The following is a 23,559-nucleotide window of genomic DNA, read 5'->3' as shown; positions in this document are numbered from 1 at the left end:
CAAAACAGTTTATGCAAAACGCTTACCAGAAAAAAATTTACATTTTGTTTCTTAACTTGTCATTAAAAAAAACCCCCCAAAAAACCAGAAAGTTGAGAACTCCTATGTGCCAACAACCCAATTTCATTAAGTATCTATTCCCATCCCCCGCCACAATTTTTTCTTTTCCCTTTTTAAAATTCCCTATTTTGAGGCCACTGGAGTATTTTTTAAGCAAACCCAAGACACCGTATTATTTGACCCCTAAGTACTTTAGTTATCCTCTCCTTGGGTTACGCTCAGATTTAAGCAAACAGGTAGATGATCTTCCTTGAGAGTGCCTTCATAATCGAATGGTCAAAGAATTTTATGTGCCAGAAATACCTAATGTAGTTTGGATTCTTGGTCTGTAGGTTTTTCATCAGAGTGGCCACCGATGCCTTGAACTGTGAGCCGGCTGTAGGAGGCCTTTTTAGGTTGATCTTGGCAGGGTTCCCTTCGGGGAACAAAGACTTGATGAGGGCATGGCCGGCCTTCCACATGGCTTGGGACAGGTCTCTATAGAGAAGGTCGTTGTTCTTATCCACAAATCCTTCCACTTGGTACAGCACCTATGAGCAGCAGCACATGGGACTCAGTGGCTGACACACTGCACGCTAGAACATCAAACAACTGTTAAAAATATCCCGAGACTATCTATACTGCAGCCTCTTCTTTCTCCATCAAAAAATCTCCAACAAGTTAGTCACACTCTAATACCAAATTAGCCTCCAAGTTTAAATTCCATCTGTCTAAATCACAGAAGAGTTCAAAATAAATTCTATTACCCTTCAGGATTTGCAAGAATAAACTCCAAAAATGTTATTATAACATTTTCAAAGGATTTTAGGGTTTTTTTGGTGTTCAAGCATATTTTTGAGGTTTTACTTGTATTTTTTAGTTTACATGTGCCAATTCTAGTGTGTTTAAAAGGAGACGGGGGAAATTGAGATAACACAGATATTTTCATAGACATCCTAAACCAGAAGACAAACTGACCAGGAAAGTATCTTTTAATAACATGGGCTAGTGAAAAAAAATGAAGTACCAAGTTCCAGCATTTTGAAATTAAAGGAAAAGCTACTATATACTTTATTTTTACTAAAGCCATAATCAGATTTTTTCCCCTTTGAAGTTTGCAAGCTTATTTATAAGAAAGGAGGTATTAACTCCAATCAATAATCATTCAGGACCCCAAAAATCAATCTATTGTCCCAATTGTTCTTAATATTATCTTTATATAGTTGATGACATAAAATTAATTACCCCAAATACTAACCAAATTAATAAATGCTTAAAAAAATAGTAGATGTTTTCTCAGTGTTGTTTCAAAATTCAATCTAAGAATTCATTATTTTGCTAAATGGTTGGTGCTTTTAAAACCTTACTGTAAGTCTTTTTTATTTTTTAACATCTTTATTGGAGTATAATTGCTTTACAATGGTGTTACTGTAAGTCTTTAGTGAATGCTAATTTTTTACTGGCAAATCTTTTATCAGTGTCGATAGATCTTTTTTATAGGCTAGCTTTCAGAGCTTGAAAATAATAAAATCGATTTTTAATATATACTTGAACTCTTTCATTAAAGCCACTGGCTTTCCTTTCAGCTCTCAGTAAGATTTTGCTCAACATGGTCCAGATTCTATTCCCACTGAACATTTACTGACTCCATGCTTTCAGCAGCTCCATTTATCCTCTGGAGCTGGCGCTGGTCAGAACGCCATCTCTGAGGCTGAGGCTCGGGGTCCTCCAGGGGGGCCCGGGCTCCCGCACCTTGCCGGCGTAATGCTGGATCCTGAAGCAGCTGTGAGGCAGGGACGTGTCGTTGAGGAACCGGGAACACTTGCTCATCCTGCTCTCAAAGTGCTGGTGGGTGGCGCACACTTGGTTCAGCTTTTCCAAGAAGGTCTCGTCGGTGACCGTGCCTGGCCTCAGGCACTCCTCATCCAGCATGGCCAGGATTCCGTTTGTGTTCTGGGCGAAAGGAGATAAAAGGGTTTCCTTCCTTCCTCGCTGTATTAATAATTATTCCTAATTATGCCATTAAACACAATCGACTTACTCACAAGAAAATTCCGTTCAGGCACAACAAAGAGCAGAGAATCAAAACAAGTAACAAAACGCCCCCCACAGAAATCAGCCCTCTTCCAGCAGGGTCCCAGGTGCTCTGGGGGGTGGGGAGGGAGGAAGTGTCTGCATGAGTCTCCCCCCCGCAGCCCACGATGCCTCCCCGACGGCAGAACAGGACTTAGGTGTCACCTCAGCCACGGGTTGATAACTGAAATTCATGTTGTTTAGCAAAAGGCAAGTCAGACCTCAAAGATTCATAAACAAATCTAAAAGTCAGAAACTAATGTGACAATACTGTCTCCTTATATAACGTGGTCATAAATCACAAAGCATAGTCTCTTAAGGCCATTATTTGACACACAGCTTGAGAAGGAAATTGGTTTCAGATGTTTCCAAATTGTTCCTATGTTCAAAATAAAGTTTATTTTCTCGGGGAAAAAAAGTGGTGTGATTCGGGAGGCTGCTTTTAACGATCAATGCAATCAAGCTGTGTTTCAATATCTGTTTAGAATAAAATTCTCCTTCCCTATAAAATTTCGAAATGGATGTTAAACATGGGTGAGAATTCGTTTGTTGGGTATTCAGACCCTGTGATCATATTTACCCCAAGAGCAGTCAGCCCAGCTAAAGTGAATCAAAAATCAGGAATCTTCTACTTTGCTAAATAAAGGCTGTTGTTCCTTTGATTGCCCCTACAGAACCACACATCTCCATTCCACAGAGAACAATCCACTGACCATGAGACCCACCCGCTTCCGCCAGGGCAAAGTCCCCCTTGGCTCCTCTCCCCTTCTCCTTACAAGGCCATGACATCCTCTGACCAGCACTTATTCATTCCACACAAAATCTGGGGGAAGTGTGGATTCTCAGGAGTCAAGTGTGTTCATAACATCCCCGGAGTAAACATTATTGTTAGGCGATGCTGGAAGGAAACATTTCCTTTATGTATCCAGGCTCCTACGTGAACATGAGTTTCTTCAATCATATATGCAAGGGGATTTTTGGCTGAGATAATCTAGTTAAATTAAGTGTATTACCACTGTTTTTTTTTTTCTCCCTTCTTAAAGGTAAATAATTAAGTGCAATGTTACCTTTATGAAGAAAAACGTGATAGTCACGACTTCTGAAAGTTTAAAACCTCCCCAGCAAACTACTTTGGTCACAAAATTTACCAGAAAAAAATTTCAGGAAATCCACTGATTTTCTAAATTTTAGACTAGAGTTTTAAATTGCTTAGGTGGAATATTAGTGTTCACAATCCAACACTGTTTACATTTTTCAAAACAAAGTTTATTTTTTAATTGAAAAATAGTAATGCTTCAGAATATTTTTTTAAAAGTTCAATTTAATCAAAGAGGTGGCTTTCAAGAATATCTTGAATACTGAGGGATAAGATACTGGCTAATTAATAATATCCAAAACGTCTTGTTAAAGATGAAGAGAAAATGATTTGCTGGACATTTGGAGCCTGTGAGTCTATTGCTGAAGCAGAGCACTCACCTACACTGAGAGCTAAAAAGACTGTAGAAAACAAAGTTTATGCATTGTTTCAAACTACTTTGTTATTAAGGCCAGGAAGATTTAGTAAGACTAAGCTTTTACACACAAATCAGTCTTCTTGCAATCAATTCGTTCAGGATAAACTACATGATAAATATGATGTAAAAACAAAAATCTTAGATTCAGAAAGGTTACTAAAAATTACGCAGTAATTTTTCACACGTTAATAAGCCTTTTCACGTACATAATTTGTAACCTGAAAAATCCCACGGCCCTTGGCACCTGTCAAGTCACACACACACCATCTCTCACGTCCCTGAAGCAATCTATGGTCCATACCAGCCACTCCTGGGATCCTACTTAACTTGGCTCCTGAGATGGTCCCTTTATCCTCCTTTATTTTTACTTGAACAGCATGGAGTTTTGTTGTCGCTGTTACTTTTTAAGAAAATGTTTCCAGCTTTACTGAGATATAATTGACATAAAATACTGTGCAAGTTTAAGGTATACAACATGTTGATTTGATACACTACCATAGTGTTAGTTACCTCTATCACATCACGTAATTACCATTTCTTTTTTGTGGTGAGAACATTTAAGACCTACTTCTTAACCACTTTCAAGTATATAATATATAACATAGTACTGCTAACTATAATCTCCACACTGTACATTAAAGCCCAGAACTCACTCATCTTTCAAGTGGAAGTTTGTACCCTTTGGCCTACATCTCCCCATTTCCCCCAAACTTTAGCCCCTGGCAACCACTATTCATTTTATTCTGTTTCTGAGTTTGTTTTTTTTTAAGATTCTACATATAAGTGCTATCATACAGTATTTGTCTTTCTCTGACATATTTCACTTAACATAATGCCCTCAAAGTCCATCTTTGTTGTCACAAATGGCAGGATTTCCTTCCTTCTCATGGCTGAACAATATTCCATTGTACATATACATCACATCTTCTTTATCCATTCATCTGTAGACGGACGCTTAGGTGGTTTCCCTATCTTGCTTATTGTGAATAAAGCTGCAGTGAACGTGGGAGTGAAGATGTCTCTTTGAGATCCTGATTCTGTTTCTTTTGGATATATACCCAGGAGTGGGATTGTTGGGTCACATAACAGATCTAATTTTAATTTTTTATAGGAACCTCTATACTGTTTTCTTTTTTTTTTCTATACCGATTTCTATAGCGATTGCACCAATTTACATTCCTACCATCACTACACAAGGGTTACCATATTTCCCCACATCCTCACGAACAATTATCTTTTTGATAGTAAGCACTGAATACTATGTTAAGAGGTCGCTAGAATTTTAGAAATGAAATGGATATTTTGACTTGGCAAACACCTTCTTTTTTTTGAGTCTCCTCTGATCAGTGCTCATATTTCCACGAGCTGTGGATTGGACCCGGGTTCCCAGCACACAAGAAAGAATGGTGCACCTAAGGGCATGGCATCTGAGCGTCATGAATGGGCTCTGTGATACGGCAACAGGATTAGTATGGGGGAACCTGGCTAAGTATCAAAAAGTCCAGCTGTCTATGTATGCGTTCGAGAACCACGTGTGAGTTCTTAAGGTTGTGATAAAGTTTCCAGAACTCTGTATTTCTCTGAAGTGTTGAAATAGTGAAAATACAAAAGCTTGACACTGAAGGCAGTGAGATCGTTCGTAAGTAGTGAATTACACTACCAAGAACTTCTTTGGGAAACTGTACCTAATACTCACATTTTCTATTAGGTCACAAATGATAGCATTATTGAAGTACTCAATGTGAGTCCATTCTATGTCCTGAAAAAGAAAACAGAACAAAATCAAATCCCATATGATGATGCTACAACACTACCATCTCTAACATAAGACTTTGCCCATCTTACTATACTCCACTTCCTCTCTGAAAATTTCCTTTATAAAAATCAGTGCTGCAAATGTCATCTTCCGGTTCCCAAAACTTTCATAATGCAGCAGTCTAGCACTGACACGATCCGACTGAAACAACCGCCCTTGACCTGTGCTGAGGCTGCCTCCCCTTCCACCCTCCCATCTGTGGCAATTTCCCATGCACTTCGCTGGCCCCGGGCCATTTATTCAACAGGCCCTTGGGTCAATATTACTTTTTGTATATTTACAATGTTTACAAGGAAATAAGTCAGAACTTGATCCCCAGATTTTTCTGTGCTTAATTTGTAATCACAGGGAAGAAATTAATTTTAGAGTCAACCCCATATTGTAGGGCCGTTAACTATTTCAAATGTAAAAATAGAACAGTGCTAAGATAAGTATTTTCAACATAAGGAAAGACATGAAAACCTATCCACTGGTTCTAACACTAGCTACAAAGCCAAATCTGGGAGGCCAAGTGTAATCATTCTGTATCTGCTTACACTCTCCATAAGTGTAAACATTTATTTTTCTTCTAAGGGGAAGAAAGTTAATTCATACGGCAAGCTAAGGATCTTCCTATATACTCTTAGAAGTGTTTTAGACAATCTGTACAAACTGTTTTAAGTTACAGATCAAAGTTTGCGCGTTCTCTTTATGATGATAAGACAGGAAGAGAATGAATCTGGCTTTTAGGATGTTTACATTACAAAAGGTGCCATTCAAGTATAAAATGTTTCTAAAGCATGATAATCATTTCAAATGAAAGATGAAACATTCATGATTTAGTTTTTGAGTAGATGAGTTATTTTACTAAGTCACTGGGAATAATAATCACTTTAGAAAAATCTATACTGAGAAGCCAAAAAAAGAGGATTCTGTGCCCTTAATGACTTAAAATGACACTATAGAAAATGAAGAGAAGGAAGTAATATTACTAAAATATTAAAGCAAATAAATGAAAGGGAAACAAAAATATAATACTATATATACAAAAAAATTTCTCCTTTTTGTCTGAGATAAATAAATTTATACTTAGAAAAACACTGGCTATTTAAAAACTGAAAGGGTGAAAACCAAGTATGTGTTTTACAATTAAGGATGAAAGGACTCTGTAAATATTACTTCTGATTATTTTCCAACGACATTCAGTGAGATAATCCATCCACAGCACTAGTATAATACCTGGCATATAGTAAGCACTCAACAAATGTTACCTGTTTTTATTATAAAATTTTTAAAAATCAATGCTTTTCAAGATTGAACAAAATATTAAAATATTGTTAAATACTGAAATAGTAAAGTATTTTCAAATTTATATACGGTGATAATTGACTTCTTTGGTATACAGTTCTCTTAGGTTTTGGCAAATGCGTAGCATCAGGTAACCACCACCACAGCCAGCCTCCAAAATTCCCTTGTGCTCCCCCTTTGCAGTCACACTCCTATCCTCTGGCCACTACTGACTATTAGACACTTTGACTCTATAGCTTTGACTTTTGTAGAATGACATATAAATTAACTCATACATATGCAGCCTTTTGAGTCTGGCTTCTTTCATTTAGCAAAATGCATCTGAGATTCCTTCATGCTATTGTGTGTATCAGCTGTTTGTTCCTTCTTATTGCTGAGTACTAGAACCTTGTACGGATGCACCGCTGTTTTTTTGTCCATTCATCTCAGACTAGTTTTTTAACAGGGTTTTATTTTACTTCACTCTACTTGAATCCAGTGAGACTCAAGTTGGTCAGCTGATGTTCACTGAGCACCTACTATGTGCTGAGCACTGTCCTGGGCACTAGCAGCAAAGAAAATCCCAGTTAGCTTAGATGTCATACCAAACAAATTTTTAAAAGGTACAATATGGCTAAACTTTGAAAAATCTGATTTTAGGGTCATGTTTGTACAGTCTTCTGAATCCAGAATTTGTATTATGAGTAAAGGAATACGTAAAATTTTTTTTCAATATTACCTCCCGTATATATTCCTCCTGCTCTTCTTTAAGAGTCAACTCAATGAAGATTTGTTGCAGCTTTTCATTGCAATAATTAATAATGAACTGCTCAAAGCTGTTGTCCTATATGGAGAAAAATGAAGACAGCCTTATAAAGCAAGCCACTGGCACTCCCATGACAATGCCACTCTAACATCTCACTCCACAAGAAACGCCACACACGGTCTTGCAGACTTAACTGCGGCCCAGCACACAGCCAGAGGCTGGCACATCACAGGCACCCAAGAAACGATTCATGAGTCAAGTGAATGAATGAAGGATATACAAGTTACACACTATTTGGAGAATGAAGAATTTTAGTTGGCAAATAAGCAGCCCACAAACGTGGTAAAAAAATGAGAAAGAAATACATTCCCCCCTAGAGGATCAGCAAAGAAACAGTGAGATTCATCATCTCTGTCACCCAAGTTCTCAATCTTCCATTCTCAACTCTGGAGCTCAAGAAAGTCTTTCTGACCTGACCTCTTACTCCCCTACCCAGGGTCAGATCCCTCATTCTGACACTTACATACCAGCACTTTTGAAAAATCATGCTGTGTGTATACATGCGTGTACATGTGCATTCACATGTATTGATTAGTGTCATATTTATCTGTCTCTCTAGACTGTACATTTCTTAAGGGCAAGGGTTGACCATACATCTCTTGTTCACCAATGGAAGCCCATGCCTGCAGCACCTTGCACCTAGCAAGCACTCAGCATGTATTGGCTGACTACACGAATGAAGTGTCCACAAAATACAGACTCAAGGGAATCAGCACATCAAAATCATCTCCTAGCTAGAAACTCTCTCCTCTCAGAAGGGTCACACATTTATCACTCTTATGATTCTCAGCAGTGTCTTCTTCATATCAGAGTTATTGCCTGTGAAGATCCATGCCTACATCATTTCTGAACGATCTGCAGGGCTTAACGTACTGCTGTACATATTGAGGGCACAAATGCAGGTCTGTTGGATGAATATACTTCACCAAGAACCACACCATCCAAAAAGAGGTAGATCTAGCAATAAAACTTGTTATTTTCACCTCTATCCCCCTCTCTGCAGAGAGAGGCGATGGTGGCAGTGGGAGTGAGAGATGGTGACCCCACCACTGATAAACCAGACTCTTTTCCCACTGAGGTGGCCAGTCCTGGCCTAACTGGCTATGAGGGTTCACCTGTAACGGCAGAAGCTCGCCACTCCCTGTGAATACAGAGCAGCTGCCTTCAAATCTTTCCATAAATGATGAAATCCAAAGTCAAAGACGTTTTTGAAAGTTGATCTTCAAAATCAAGTTTGGTGCAACCGGACAAATTGTAAAAGGATAGGACGCAGTATCTCACCACACGCCTTCCTGGAAGGTGACTGAGGATTTCTAATCACTAGTGAACTAATTAATCCGGGGAAATTTTAAACTCAAAACCATAAGTGACACATAAAATACATTATCACCGACTAATCTTTTAATGTTAAATGTAGTCGAAGATAAAAGTTTCTTTCTTTGTTTTAAATCCTGAAGGTTCTTACTTAAAAGGCACACATTTATCACCAAAACGTTCAACAAATATAGTCCTGGACACAAAGGTCATTCCCCAGTCCCCATTTTCATGTTACGTTTTAAAAACCATGTGTTCCAATCCTCAGAGCTTAACAATTTTGACCAGAGGCTGAAGTCAGTCTGATACAGATGCCTTATAATCAGTATAAGGCCATTTCTTTATGAGGAAGTCTGGCTTTCTCAGTTTGGTAAAATATATCCCTGTATAGTGCTACTACCCCAAATTAAAACTTATAAATAAAATTAAAATTTTAGTGACTTATAGGAGATCTTTGGTTTTTTTTAGAAAACAAATTCATGGAGTAAATCCTTTCTGCTATTTAATAGGGCTGTGCCTATGGAGCTATTTAGACAAAATTATGCTAAATTTTCAAATGGCAACTAATGAGGAGAAGGGAGGGGAGAACAGCTGGTGTCTCTGACACAGTATATGGCTGTGAATAGCTGGAGGTACGCTTCCAGAACGGGACTATGAAATACACACAAGCAGATTAGAAACCGGAGGCAAAGCTTCACAATTACAACACAACCTAAGGAGTAAGTCTGAGCTAAAGTAAATTTCCCCTCAATTTTTATAAGTTCTTGTATGAATTCTATATTTCATGTCCACACACAGTTAATCAATGGTCATTTACTGCAAACTTCACACAGTTGGAGAAGCTATTAACACAGGAGCATGCAACAGACCGGCACTGCAAACAGTTCATACTTACTGCATTCTGGTGCACAAAGGGACAGATTACACAAAATGCAGTCAGTTCTCAATTTGCAATAAACTTCTAAAAGTAAACACTCATTGACAGTTATTCATCGGTGCAAATGACAGATTTTATCATCCAGGCTGTATTTCTTTTTTTTTCTTTATTTTTTTGGCTGTGCCCCACAGCTTGTGGGATCTTAGTTCCTCGAGCAGAGATTGAACCCAGACCCTCGGCAGTGAAAGTGTGGAGTCCTAACCGCTGGACCACCAGGGAATTCCCCAGGCTATATTTCTGACTTGCACAAAACTTTAGATCGAGACACGTGTCCCATCATCTCAAAAGACAGGAACACGATACCTACGTGTGGTATCTGAATTGGGGTTCTGCTAGGTGAGAGCTATTCAGGATAAAAAACAGTCTGACTGAAATAATATACCATATAACTCGCTGGAAGTCCTAAGGCTTCAGAATCAAATACTTCTAATGCTAAATTATCAGGAAAATAAAATGTGTCTGACACATCCACCCAAAGACTCAGGAACAAAGGCAGTTGGCAGGTCACCGAAAGAGTGAAGAGATTCAGCAAGATCCAGGGCATCCCCCTTTCTCACCACAGCGACCCATGCCTGTGCTGCATGGGCTGTATCCCCCCTTCAAACACAAAAGAGGGAAATGAGAGTGTTCTGAAGACAGCCTAAGAACAAAAACTTGACTCTCTGACCTGATCCTGCTGCTTAAAGAGCAAAAACCAAAATCAACAGCACAATCATTAAGGCCCAAACCAGCTGACTTCCCCACAGAAATACCTCAGTCTCTACTGCAAACCTACCTCACAGTCCCCAAATATGTCATGAATCGTCAGAGCGATTCATTATTGCTGAAAATGAAGGCAATCACATTTCCTCTGATTAACGTTTAAGTTGTTGATAGTGTCCAAATGTTTGGGAAATGAGACTTCACAAATCGTTAAAAATAAATTGCAAAAATTTATAATTTGCAGAAAATTAAGGAAATGTCTGGTGACAGTCCATAAACTGCAACCTGCACAGGTCCAATTTCTTCATTTATACAGGCATTAAATATCACCCGGTTTTCCCACTCCCCTTTATAAAACAGCTAAACTGGGTCTAGGAACCGTCACTTGAATATGAAGGCACCAAAGCAACTTGATATTTGGGTGCTTTTTTGGTTTGTCAAGAACTCTGTGGGTGGCTAGCAATCCCCGAGCCGGGCTCGCTCTTGCACACGGCAGTCCCATGAATCAAAGTCTCCAAAGGAGGGCTTCCCTGGTGGCGCGGTGGTTGAGAGTCTGCCTGCCAATGCAGGGGACACGGGTTCATGCCCCGGTCCGGGAAGGTCCCACATGCCGCAGAGCGGCTGGGCCCGTAAGCCATGGCTGCTGAGCCTGCGCGTCCGCAGCCTGTGCTCCGCAACGGGACAGGTCCGCGTACCGCAAAAAAAAAAAAAAAAAAAAAGTCTCCAAAGGAGGAAGTAGGCAGGAGCTGAGTGCTCCCATGAATGACTCGCCTCCTCTCCCTCCAGTCTGCTACCCATGCTCCATGCATGGAATTTTTCTCCATTGTCTAAAGCACATTTATCCCTCAAGACTGAGGGATAAACTCATACTCCCAATAAAGTTCATAACTAGTTTATACCCATAAGTGCCAACCATGAGCTTTCCACTTGGAGTGATTTTGAAAGAGGGATCAAAAGTACTGGCCTGTTACCATATTCGTATATTCTCAGCAAAGAAGGCTAATGACATCTTACGCTCTTTAAGAGAGATATTTAAACCTTACACTCTTTAAAAATAATGTATATTGAAAGGAAGATGTAAAATAAAGGAGGCAGCTCCATCACCACCATCATTAGGATGGTGGATGGGAAGGAATTTGCAGGTGAATATCATGTAGGAATCGGGTGGAGCAGGGTGTGGCAGTTCAAACACTAAGATCGTGACTTATTTCAGCAAAAAGTACTATTAATTACATATTTAACTGATGTTTCTCATAGCTCAACACTTTCGTCTGAGGTCAAATTTTGGATATAACAAGTTGGGTGGGGGGGTTCCATATTTTACATACAATGTAAAATACATAATATTTTATTTAATGTATTATGTCTGTTGCATAATAAATGAAATGGTACATTTATCCAAAAGTTATAAAACTTTGTAACAGCACTGTTTCAGAGGAGTTGGGCTATATTACTGCTTTAAAATGTGCTGTTGGTCTTAGCAAAGATTTACTCGGTGGAAAGCCCTTGGGCAGTCCCCATTTATAATGCTGTTCCTACAGAAAAATACAGTGCAATTAACAATCCATTTTTAAAAATTCACAATTTCAAGAAATGGGCCCCAAAACAGGAACCGCTTTTTTCTTTTTTTTAAGAAAGTAAACTTAAAAAAATAATCCTTGGGCTTCCCTGGTGGCGCAGTGGTTGAGAGTCCGCCTGCTGATGCAGGGGACGTGGGTTCGTGCCCCGGTCCGGGAAGATCCCACATGCTGCGGAGCGGCTGGGCCCGTGAGCCATGGCCGCTGATCCTGCGTGTCCGGAGCCTGTGCTCCGCAGCGGGAGAGGCCACAACAGTGAAAGGCCCACGTACCGCAACAAAAAACAAAAACAAAACAAACAAAAAAAATCCTCAAAATCAGAGAAAAACATTTAATATTAAATATTTTCCTTTTAAGACAGTCACAAAATTGAATGACTGGCTGAAGTTACAAAAAACTTTCCTTTAAATATGTAACAGTTTTCTTCTAGGTACATACTCAATTATGGTCAATTTTAGAAAAATATCAATACCATTATAGTGCTCTTAAATATTTTTAAATAGCCTTTGATTTAAAAAGTTAAAGCAACAACACTGATGAACGAGCATATACATCTTATGAACCATATTAATTCTCACCATTTTCGTTCTAAAATCTACTTTAAATTGTCTCCTTTCTCTTCAACTACAAGTTCTCTAGCAAATAAAGGACAAAATTAAAGGCAAAAAACTGGAACAAAAAGTGTTGCCTGTAACTAGAATCAATTTTCTTTTAAAACAATATTTTAGAAAACGAATCCTAGAATCCTGAGACGAACCTACCAGTTGGTCTTACACTGACCCTTCCCCAACTAATAGATTGTTTTATTTGAAACAATCGTTGCACCTTGCCTATCACACCCTTACTGTATATGGCCACTTTCAACGAGGTTGTAAGGGCAAGATGAATAAGAGTGCCTGAATCCAAATAACTAGCATTTGGCCTGTACAAAACTAGCTCGATCATACGAAAAGTGAAATACTCAGCCACTGCTGTCCTGCCTTGGTCTACAGCACACTAATAGGTTTCCCCAGTAAACCACCTATCCATTCTAAGACCTATCAGATAAGTACTTAGAAAAAAGTTGAATCAGATTGCCCAACACCGTTTTGAATTTAATCTCATTTTTTAAAAGAATAGCACTTGTTATTTCATGGAGATGCTATAAATATTCCTCAGAGATCTAAGGCCATGTTTGCAGTTATAAGAATATCCAAACTGAATTGTGTAGAACTGGGAGTATCTGGATTATAATTCTCTTCCTTTGCAAAACTGGATATGTTCTACCAGGATTCATAGCTAGATTTTTCTCCTCAATGAACTTTAGTTCACTTTCACCTTATTTTCGGTATCAATGTTCCACTCTAATCTGTTTTCCAAACTGACATCAGATTACACGCGGCCAGCAAGGCAGAGCTATTCACCCAGCTGGCACTGGAATGTTTTGCAGTCAAATGCATGTGTCATCATCCCATGGTTTAATGCATCAGTTTCCCTCTTCCGTTTAGAGACAGACGAAAGTAAATGAAAGGTTTTCACCAGCTCAGCTGAAAAACGTTCTCATGGGAACTGTCAGTCGGGTCAAGAGGCAGAATTAGAAACATTCAAAAAAATTTCTTCTAGTGTCCTGTCCCATTTTTAAAGTGAGGCCCAGGGCTCTCCAAAAGGCAGGATCTTAATTCCTGCAGTCAATTTTCGCTGAAGAAGAAAGGCAGAATTTTCTCTATAATCTATCAGTTTATTTTCACTTGAGTGGACAATATCATAGAAATTTTCATTTTTGCACTGATGTGGATTTTGAATACTTCCTCTTGAGTCATACTCTGAGCCCTTGCACCTCAGCTTATGGTACTTTTAAGTCCTTAATTATATGCGTTCCTAATGTTCAACCCTATGAGCTTTGACATTTCCATGTGTTCCAATTTTGCTGAGAATCCAGGAAAATGTATGATAGCATCTGGGGTATTTATGTGAATAAATTAAAAGAAAAAAAAACCTTTCTACTTCTCTATCAAAAAGCAGGTAAAAGTATCTTAAAAGTGCCCAACCAAATCTCTACTCTGCCTTCCCCCCAAATAAGTTTATTTATAAAATAAATAATACATAAATAGATTATTGAAAATCAAGATGTTTGGAAGATTAACGGAGGAGGTTTAGACAGGAAAATGGAGAGAACAATTAACTATCATGAAAAACAAATCCGAATTCTCACAAGAAACTGGGGAAAAAGAACCCCAAAGCATTTATTGCATGGAGAAGGAAAACTAACTTCTAAAGATTTTATGGCCATCATAAGATTTGCTGTAGACATATGACTGGTTGGATTTGGCCTTGGTTGAAAGGTCTGCTTAAAAAGAGTAAAAATGTAACCTGCTTGGTTTTAGGAATATTACATATACACAGATTAGGTTTAGGTTAAGATGAAGTGTGGGTGATGTAGGATGTTTTACAAGGGCATCTCATGCAGAGGTCAAACGGCAAGAACACCACATATGTTTGGAATTTACAGTTCACGCTGAAGATTCCCATTTACAAGAGCAGCTGGTCTCAACCTTGACGGCACACTGGAACTACCTGGGAGCTTTAAAATACCGCCGCTCGGGCTGCACACCCTGAGGTTCTGATTTATTGGTCTGGGGTGTGGCCCAGACAGCTGAATTTTCAAAAGTTCCCCAGGTGATTCCAACATGCAGCTAAGTCTGAGAAGTACTAAACTGGAGTGTATTCTTCTGAAGAAAGGAAGAAGACTGTTTAGAAACATAATGCAAGCATTTTCATGAAGTCCATAACTGTAACAATGTTGAGAAAAATGGTGATATAACTTGCAGAAGGAAAGGATGTTCAGAAAGACACACTTGTAGAGAAACTTGAATTAACCATAAGTGAAAAATATTCCTAGATTGCTAAAGGGTGTTTCACTTAGTGCAGGTTACAGGATGTTTCCACATGGAACATCTAAATTCTGTTCTGATTAGGTCTGTAGCAAACACTTTTAAAAAGTAATCTAGTTTCCTGATTAGAGCTTCCTACCAAATAGGATGTGTCCTCAGCTGGCAATAGAACCACCATCTTAGGTCCAAGACCATAAGCTCCATGCAGGCAAGGAACATCTTTGCCTTGCTTACCACTGGCATCTGGCTCACAGTAGGCACTGAATAAATACTGGGGAAATGACTCCCTCACTTATACATGGTCAAATTGCTCATGAGGTTTAACTCAGTTCCCTGAGGGCTGTGGGTGTCTCTTTTCCCATGGCTAATTAGATCTTACTGGAAGATGAAGCCAAGCCAATGTCCCATCATGACTCCATTATCCTATAAAAAAAAAAAAAACGTTTCCGGGCTTCCCTGGTGGCGCAGTGGTTGAGAGTCCGCCTGCCGATGCAGGGGACACGGATTCGTGCCCCGGTCCGGGAAGATCCCACATTCCGCGCAACGGCTGGGCCCGTGAGCCATGGCCGCTAAGCCTGCACGTCTGGAGCCTGTGCTCCGCAACGGGAGAGGCCACAACAGTGAGAGGCCCGCGTACCGCCAAAAAAACAAAAGAACAAAAAAAACCGTTTCCATGTATTGTGACATGATATTAAGCACCTGCCCATTGACAAGGATCAACACATTTTTTTCTGGCAAAATAAAAATAAAATCAGTTTCTTTGATTTTAGAAATATCATTGAATACATCTCCCCCCCCCCAACTTTCTAGTGAGATCTCTGCTTTTGCCCTATTCATGAAACATCTAAATAAAGATCAGCAATGTGCCAGGTAAGAAATCTCTTTCCCTGCCAACTGTAAAGAATGACTTTAGCGTTTAGTGCCCATTTAGTGACAGTAACCTGAGGTCTTGCTAGAAAGAAACTAATTTTAGCACCATGACTTCTGAGTCTACTCCAGCAATCCTCCTAACTCACAGATCTCAAATTCTTCCTCTTACCAAGGGGCTGGAAGCTTTCCTTTCCAGAGTCTGCTAAAGGGACACCAATATAAGCAGACATTGTGCTGAAGGGGAGTTTTCCAGGGCAGCCCGAAGCACAAGTGTCCCGCACACTCTGCTACCAGCATACAGATGAACTCTGGGAAGGCTCCCCGTGCTGCCCAGGAGCTTAGAATGATGCCAAAGGAGCAGAAATAGGGAGCATCAGAGACTTAAAGCATTTGGTTTTTTTCCTTATTTCCAGATACCGGGAACCATGTGAGTTTGGGGAGAAAAGTGAGGAAAAGCCCTGTAGAAGACCCTTTATTATTTATCAAGGAGGTCTAAGCTTTAGATCCTGAGTCTGACATTTAGTAGCCATGTAACCTTGAGATAGTTACTTGACCTTCAAAGCCTCACTTCTTCTATAAAATAAAAATAATAATAGCAGCTAATTCATGAGACTGGGATGGCAATTAAATCAGACAACATGCAGAACACCACAATCCTTGCATATAGTCAGTCCTCAATAATTATTTACCACTAGCTATTAAATATGGGACATGATAAAGCAAGGCACAGGCACTATCCCCAAAACAAATGTTCTAAGAAAAAGGCATTTACTAGAAAGGCCTGGCTGAGCTGCAGGAAATGGGCTGATGTTTTTTCTATGACTCTGTGAACCTGATAACTTGAAACATGTCAATCCTTCGGGTGGTCATTCTGGGTAGGGCCTGGTTGTTTAAAGGAATTCACAAATTACTTACGGGGAGAGTTAAGAAAGGAGAAGCCTGATCTACTCGTTATTTTCCTGAACCAAACTGAAGTACCACTGCTAAAAGTGAGAATAAGAGTTTTAAAAGCTCCTTAAAACGGCTTCTAAATGTCAGAGTTAGCAAGGGGGTGAACAGGAAATTCTAATATAAGTCTACAATGTTTAAATATTTAACTTGAAATAAGCATGGAGTCTTTTTCAAAATTTCATTATGAACCTCAGCAGAAATTTTTTTTCAACCTTTGCAGCAGAACTCATAAGATCACAGTTGTATGACACCTGGATAAAACCCAACAAATCATCTAATACAGAACCTCTCTGCCTGAGTCCAACAGAGGTGAAGTGACCAGGTCTGGCCAGGCCATGAGCTCTGGTTCTCCCAACTCCTGGCTTTTTTCATGGCACCATCCTACTTCACTTTCAAGCAACAAATGAACAAATGACTACAGACATAATGTCCGTATACCTTGTTGGAAATTTCACAGTAAGAATTTTGAATCTGCATTCCAAAAGTCAAGTACTAATACAAGGAAGTCTTTTTAAATAGCCCTGTCTCCAAAATGCTGGATCTCAGCATTTAAAACACACACACACACACACACACACACACATACACACACACTTTGTTACATCTTTACAAAAGTTATTTGTAGATTCAAACATTTATTTATATTAAATGTTGTCTATAGAATGCATGATTTAATCTCCAAACTGTTCTACATTAACAAAGATAATACAAAAAACAAACAAAAAAAAGCAGCTCACCTCAAAAATTTCGAAGCCATAAATGTCCAAAACACCCATGACCTTCTTTCTCACTTTTGTTTGTGCCTTAAAAATAGTTTCAAATTGAAGGGTTAACTTAAGCATGAAATATAACACTAAAAGCATACCAAGGAATATAGACATATATTACAAGTTAATTGTGTTTCAGACCTAGAAGAATATAATTTAGTTGTTTTTAAATGTATGAGAGAGGACGCTGGTATGGAATCTTCCAGAAATCTTAATAATAGATGACTTATTTAAAGAAGGCATGACTAAGGCCTTCTTTATTAGATACTTAATTATAAAAAAGAGATCACTGAATCTTACAATAGGTAGGGTCTTTCAAAATCCCCTAGTCCAATACCCTCATTTACTGAAGAACATATTAGTAGCTAGAGAGGTGAAGTGACCTCTTCAGCCAAGTGTGTACAACTAGTTAGTAGATCAGTCACAACCAGGACCTGGGATGCTGTCTCTCACAGTTACTCTGCAAATACCATTGAACTATTCACCAGTGAGATTTCTTATAACACACATGGCAAAACAAAATAGGTAGAATCACTGACAAATTTCAATCATAACCAAGGTAAATTCTTTTCAAGGAACAATCTCTGTAAGTGGTAATCAATTACCTGATTATAAAATTAAAGTATCTCTAATGTGTATACTCTGAATACCATTTATTACAACTGAGTTATTTGTTTATAGAGATTCAGTACCTTAATGCTTTCATTGATTCGATTTACCAACCATGAAAACAACCTGCTGTAGAGGTTTTTAGCCAGAGCATCACGGGCATAATAAGCCTATTAAAAAGAAAAAGAAAAACGCAATATCTGCAATTACCACAATGCTTAATTTCAATAAAATAATGAAGTTTTAAAAAAGATACCGAAAGCTCTTTTATTTCAAATTTCTTTTCAAGAGCGTTTTTATTGTACTGTGGATGAACAGTCAAGCCATTAAGAAAATTGGGCAAATTGTTTATACCCAGTTATTATACTTTTCCACATCCCAGGAAATTAATTTTAAATATTGCAAAAGCTTTCACCACAAAGATATTAATCTCAATGTTATGGAACAGAGAAAAATCACAGGCAATTTAGAAGTCCAACAACAGGGGCAGAATAAAATAAATAAAGAAGCACCTATTGGGCGGGAAGTTACACAGTCACCACAGAATGATAGTTATAAAAATTAGATAATGAAATGAAAAAATCCTTGTTATGTTTTGTGACGATAAAAAATTATATATTTATTATAATAACAACTATTTTCTTTAAGCTACTACATGTAGGAAACTCAAAAGGATATACATTAAAATGATTTTGACTGATGGGACCTGTAAATATTTTTCATCATTCAATCTTCTGAGCATTCAAAAAAAATCTTTTGTAACAAGCAGTAAAACAATACATTGTTGGATAATACTTTGTATAATAAAAATAAAGCCCTTTTACTTCCTTATCTATTTGTTTGAAAGCTGTTCATAGCTACTTGACAAAGAAGAGGTAGAAGACATATATGTCTCTCTGACCTTGACTTAGAGTGCAAAGGCTGGAGAAAAGTTAGGTTTGGTCAGGAGAGCCTAATAGCCCTTAAACATATTGGGTGCCGAGGGTGTGCAGGAAGTACTAATTATATGTCTGAAACCAGTGCTCCGGGGGAGGTCTGGAGATGGGCGGCAGCAGCCTGAGAAGTAACGGGCCCCAGGGGAGGAAAGAAGAGGTTTTGCTGCTGTCTTCAACAGTGGACATATGTGTGTGTTTCATTGCTTATAAGTAGAAAGTTGGGCATTACAGTTAAAGTAAACCATTATATTTTTATTTTATAAAGAACACAATTTACTGGATTATGTGAAAATTCTTTCTCTGCAATTCTTCCTAAATGAAGTGTAACAATTTAAAAAACAGACTCACTCCCTGTTGCAGGCAATGTACTGCAGCTGGAAAGAGAGTACCTTTTCCCTTCATCTGATACTTCTGCTAATCCCAAACCTTGCTCGCTAAGTCTCAGGCAGCTACTCCAATGAAGGTTAGAAAATCCACCCAGAAGTTGGTAAAAACTGACTGTCCAATGCTAAACATGGACATGGAGTGGGGTGGGAGGGTGGGTAAATAATTCCACAGCAGAAAATGTATGTAAAATGCTGACACAAAGAAAGAAGCCTTAATTAAGATGGATATCCTTTCTCTAATACCCTTTCTTCTAGTTTTTATTTTCTTGAAATAGAAAATTTAAGTGCCTAGAGCAGTACCTGGCACACAGTAAGTCTACAGGTATGCTTATAATTATGATTTTTGAAGTATCCTCCTTCTCTACTACTGCCTCATGAGCCTAAATAATTCTTTCTTAATCCTTTCCCCTTTCTTCTTGTAAATTCAAGTTATCTCCAAACACTACTTATTTGTAAACAGACCCTATTTCATCATCACGTCATCCAGCCTTCTTACTTGTGTGCTATCTGCTTCCAACAAACCACCATTTCAGTATGCAACTGAACTAATAGTGACCACTTATTCTGGTAAACGGCTTTATAATTTTTAAAGTGTATCCACAGCCAATATTAATCTTCCTTGCTTTCCTTCAAATACTTATTCCAGAAGTCTCAAACTCAGATGCTTTCAGGGACTGAACAACAGAAATGAACGGGAAATAGTGGGATCTTTGGGGGCTGGAGACTGCATTCCAGGTTAAAGGCACTCAAATTCAAAATTCAAAAAGCAAGCTAACAAAACAGAAAAAACAAAAAACTACCCTTTCCTCAAATATTCATCAAATAAAATATGCCTATTGAGCTACATCTGGCCGCAGGGGCTGTCACTTGGCTACCTGTAACTTCTTGAGTCTGATTCGTGCCACCTCATCTCCACAATAATATCCTCCAAAGTAAGGGCAGGAAGGGTTACTCCCATTTAAGGATCACGGACAAGGTGCGTAGAAATGAGGGAAGACACCGAGGATGCTGACTTGCCATCTCAGATTCTAAGCACAAATGAAAAGACTGAGTTTCTGCAGCTGATGAAGCTCTTAGAGAAAGATCCCAGGTGGAATTGCTTCTGTGATGACCACTCTCAGGCAAGCCCAGGTCAGTATGGTAACTGGAGACACGGAGATGCACAGATGTGGGGTCCGCCCTCCGGGAGCTTACAGCAGAATGCGGGAGGTCAAACCAAGGAGTCAAACAATCAAAGGGCAGGTTCCAAGGGAGTTTGCAGGAGAAAAAGGAGTTCAGAGAAGGAAGACTCTGGGGCCTATGTGATCAAGGAAGGCTTTCTGGATCAAGGTGCAATTAAAGGACCATTTAGACAGCAGAAGGAATTAGCAATGACATGAGCAGCATGGGGGATAAGCAAAGGGTTAGGGCTAGGTAAAATAAGGTAACAATAAGCATGGCATTTAGAGAACCAGCAGAGAATCAACTGAGAAAAGTCATTTTGGGTCAGATGACAGAGGACCTTGGAAGCCAAGGAGGGAGTATGTGGTAGAAGCTGAATAGTAACTCTGCCTGGAGTTTCTGTTATTTCAATATTAGTCATTCTATCTGGGGAAAGATCTAAATGCCTTGAGGAAAATGAGGCATGGGGCGATAAAGATGATAATGGGGCCCAAGAATTGAAGCTATGAGGAAAAGTTAATAGAACAAATCACATCTCGTAAGAATCAAAATCTTCTAGGCAATAAGATCGGTAGAAACAAATACTCTGAACCCTACATTAAAAAAAAAAAAAACTTGAAAAAGGAGCTGAATAATCAAAGATCTGAAGCCAAACTCTTTTATGCCAAAGGTTAAAAGAATGTGGAAAAGTTTTACCGAGTGATGCAAGGTGACTCAAGCTTATCAAAGTAAGAGGCACCTGGGCCTGGTTTCTGTAGAGGATGATTAAAAAGCAAGAGTAAAACACACAATAAAAACAGACAAAAATATATCCATGTACATATCCCATATATATCCACATATATTCCATATATGTATGAAATATTCCTAAAAGGCCTCTTAGACGTTTTCTCATCGCATCACTATGTACTTCACAATCCCCACTCTGGCTACTGAAATGTTCTCAAAATGTGACTTCTGGATGGACCACAGTGGCAGCAGCATCACCTCTGAACTTGTCAGAAATGCCAATTCTTCGGGCCTACCACAAACCTACTGAACCAAACACTCTGGGGGTATGGCCTGCAAACCGTGTTTAAGAAACCCTCCAGGTGATTCCGATGCACCCTCAAGTTTGAGAACCACTGCTGCAGACGCGCCACTCGGACACCAAACGTAACCTTTCCAGCCACGTTGCTTTGAATCCTCTTCACATATCTAAAGCCATAGCCAAGCCTGATCAACCCTTTTCCTGATATGTACTCCAAACCTGGCTCCTCTCCCTGTTTTCTTTTTGAAATGCCATTTCACCCATTCTTTATACATCTAAATCCTTCAAAGTCTGGCTCAGAAACTATTTTCTGCGAAAGTCCTTTTTAATCCCTTACGTCCCTGCTAACAGTCTACGTGGGGGCTTGTGCTGTGCAGGCTCTCAACAAACTTTCCTTGATGAGGTTAAGTGACTCACCATCTGACTTTGAGTGACTGAGGGGGACGGGGACAGACGTGACAGCAGTAGTAGTAACTTAGAAAGAAGGACACATGACAGTTATAGCTAGAAACTTTATGTATACATCAAACTTACATATGCATAAAGGTACAGTATTTCCATAACCCAAATCCCTCACCTAAAATAAGAAATCAAAGTTGAAAGAAAGTTAAAGGTGTGTAGGCATTCTTGGGTTACTAGGAAAGACTAGGCCAGAGCAGCAGAGAGAAAGATTAAACCCAATCTACTGTCTTAAGCTTAAGGCTACTTGCAAGGAGGATGAGAATACAGTTGGACAAAATAGGCCTGAGTGGGAAAAGTCCTGAATTAGTCATTTAATTCTAGGCCAGATGAGCACTGACTGGTGGGACAATGTCTAAACCATAGAACAAAGGGTTTACACTGAAAGGGTCTCCACAAGCTCCTAGGTATACATGCATGCATGTATACATCTGTTCATCCATTTTGAACCAAAGGAGAGAAGACATAAGCAACTCAGATTTGTGTCTTAGAAAGATTTCATTGGCCTAAGTGTGGAGGCTGGAGGGGGAACAGTCAGAAAGGCAGCGAGGCCAGTTTGGCCTCTTGACCACAGCCAGCTTCCCCCACTGCCTTCTGCAAATCAGTAAGTGGCAATTCCATTTTCCTAGTTGCTTGGGCCAAAAATGTTGAGGGTCATCCTTGACTCTTCTCTTTCATATCACACATATCAAGGCATCAGCAAGTCCTGTTGTCTCCACTTTCAAAACATATCCAGATGTGACCACTTCTTGTTCCACTGCCACCACCTGGTTCAAAAGCCACCATCATCTCTGGCTTAGCACACAACTGTGTGCTCCCCTGTGCTATGAATGTCTGTGTCCTCTCACCCCCAAACCCATATTGTTGAAGCCCTACTCCCTAATACAGTGGTATTTGGAGGTGGAGCCTTTAGATTTAGATTAGATTAGATTTAGATGTGGTCATGAGGGTGGAGTCCCCATGATGGGACTGGTACCCTTATAAGGGGATGAAGACATCAAAGCTCACTTGCTCTCTCTCTCTGCCATGTGAGGACACAGTAAGAAGGGAGCTGTCTATAAATCAAGAAGACGGCCCTTACCAAGAATTCGATCCTGTTGGCACCCTGATCCCAGGCATCTAGCCTCCAGAACTGAGAGAAATAAATGTTTTTTGCTTAAGCCACCCAGTCTACGGTACGCTGGTATAGCAGCCAAAGTGACTAAGACGCTCGTCTGTCCCCTACACTCTGCTCTCTACGTTGCAGCCAGAATGACTCCTTAAAATACAATGCAGATCATACCACCCATGCTCAAAACTCTCCAGCCACTTCTCAGCTCACTCGACTTCTCTGCCCCCAACACTATGGATGTCCCTTGCTCTGCTCTACTGTTTTCTCTTTGTCGCCTGCACTTACCACCTGCTAGCTTGCTATATACATTTATTTATTAGGTCTACTGCTTTGGCTCCTTCTGCCA

The 23,559-nt window shown here is 39.4% G+C and overlaps 1 protein-coding gene across 5 annotated transcripts in view; it reads right to left on the bottom strand.

Moving 5' to 3' along the window:
* Nucleotides 1-23,559, bottom strand: part of MYO1B (myosin IB) — a 182,646-nt gene that overhangs the window by 31,650 nt on the left and 127,437 nt on the right. For all 5 annotated transcript variants that reach the window (XM_033400313.2, XM_004276947.3, XM_033400310.2 and 2 more), the window contains exons 12-17: nt 18,215-18,301; nt 17,493-17,558; nt 7,448-7,552; nt 5,323-5,385; nt 1,792-1,992; nt 364-590 (exon numbers count right to left, since the gene is read on the bottom strand). In XM_033400313.2, the coding sequence (XP_033256204.1) occupies nt 364-590; nt 1,792-1,992; nt 5,323-5,385; nt 7,448-7,552; nt 17,493-17,558; nt 18,215-18,301 (749 nt within the window). The remainder of the gene's footprint in view (nt 1-363; nt 591-1,791; nt 1,993-5,322; nt 5,386-7,447; nt 7,553-17,492; nt 17,559-18,214; nt 18,302-23,559) is intronic.

Source organism: Orcinus orca, chromosome 7 (genome assembly GCF_937001465.1).
Source record: "Orcinus orca chromosome 7, mOrcOrc1.1, whole genome shotgun sequence".
NCBI lineage: Eukaryota > Metazoa > Chordata > Mammalia > Artiodactyla > Delphinidae > Orcinus > Orcinus orca.
The sequence above is the reverse complement of the archived record's forward strand: the minus strand, read 5'-3'. Positions and strand labels throughout refer to the sequence as shown.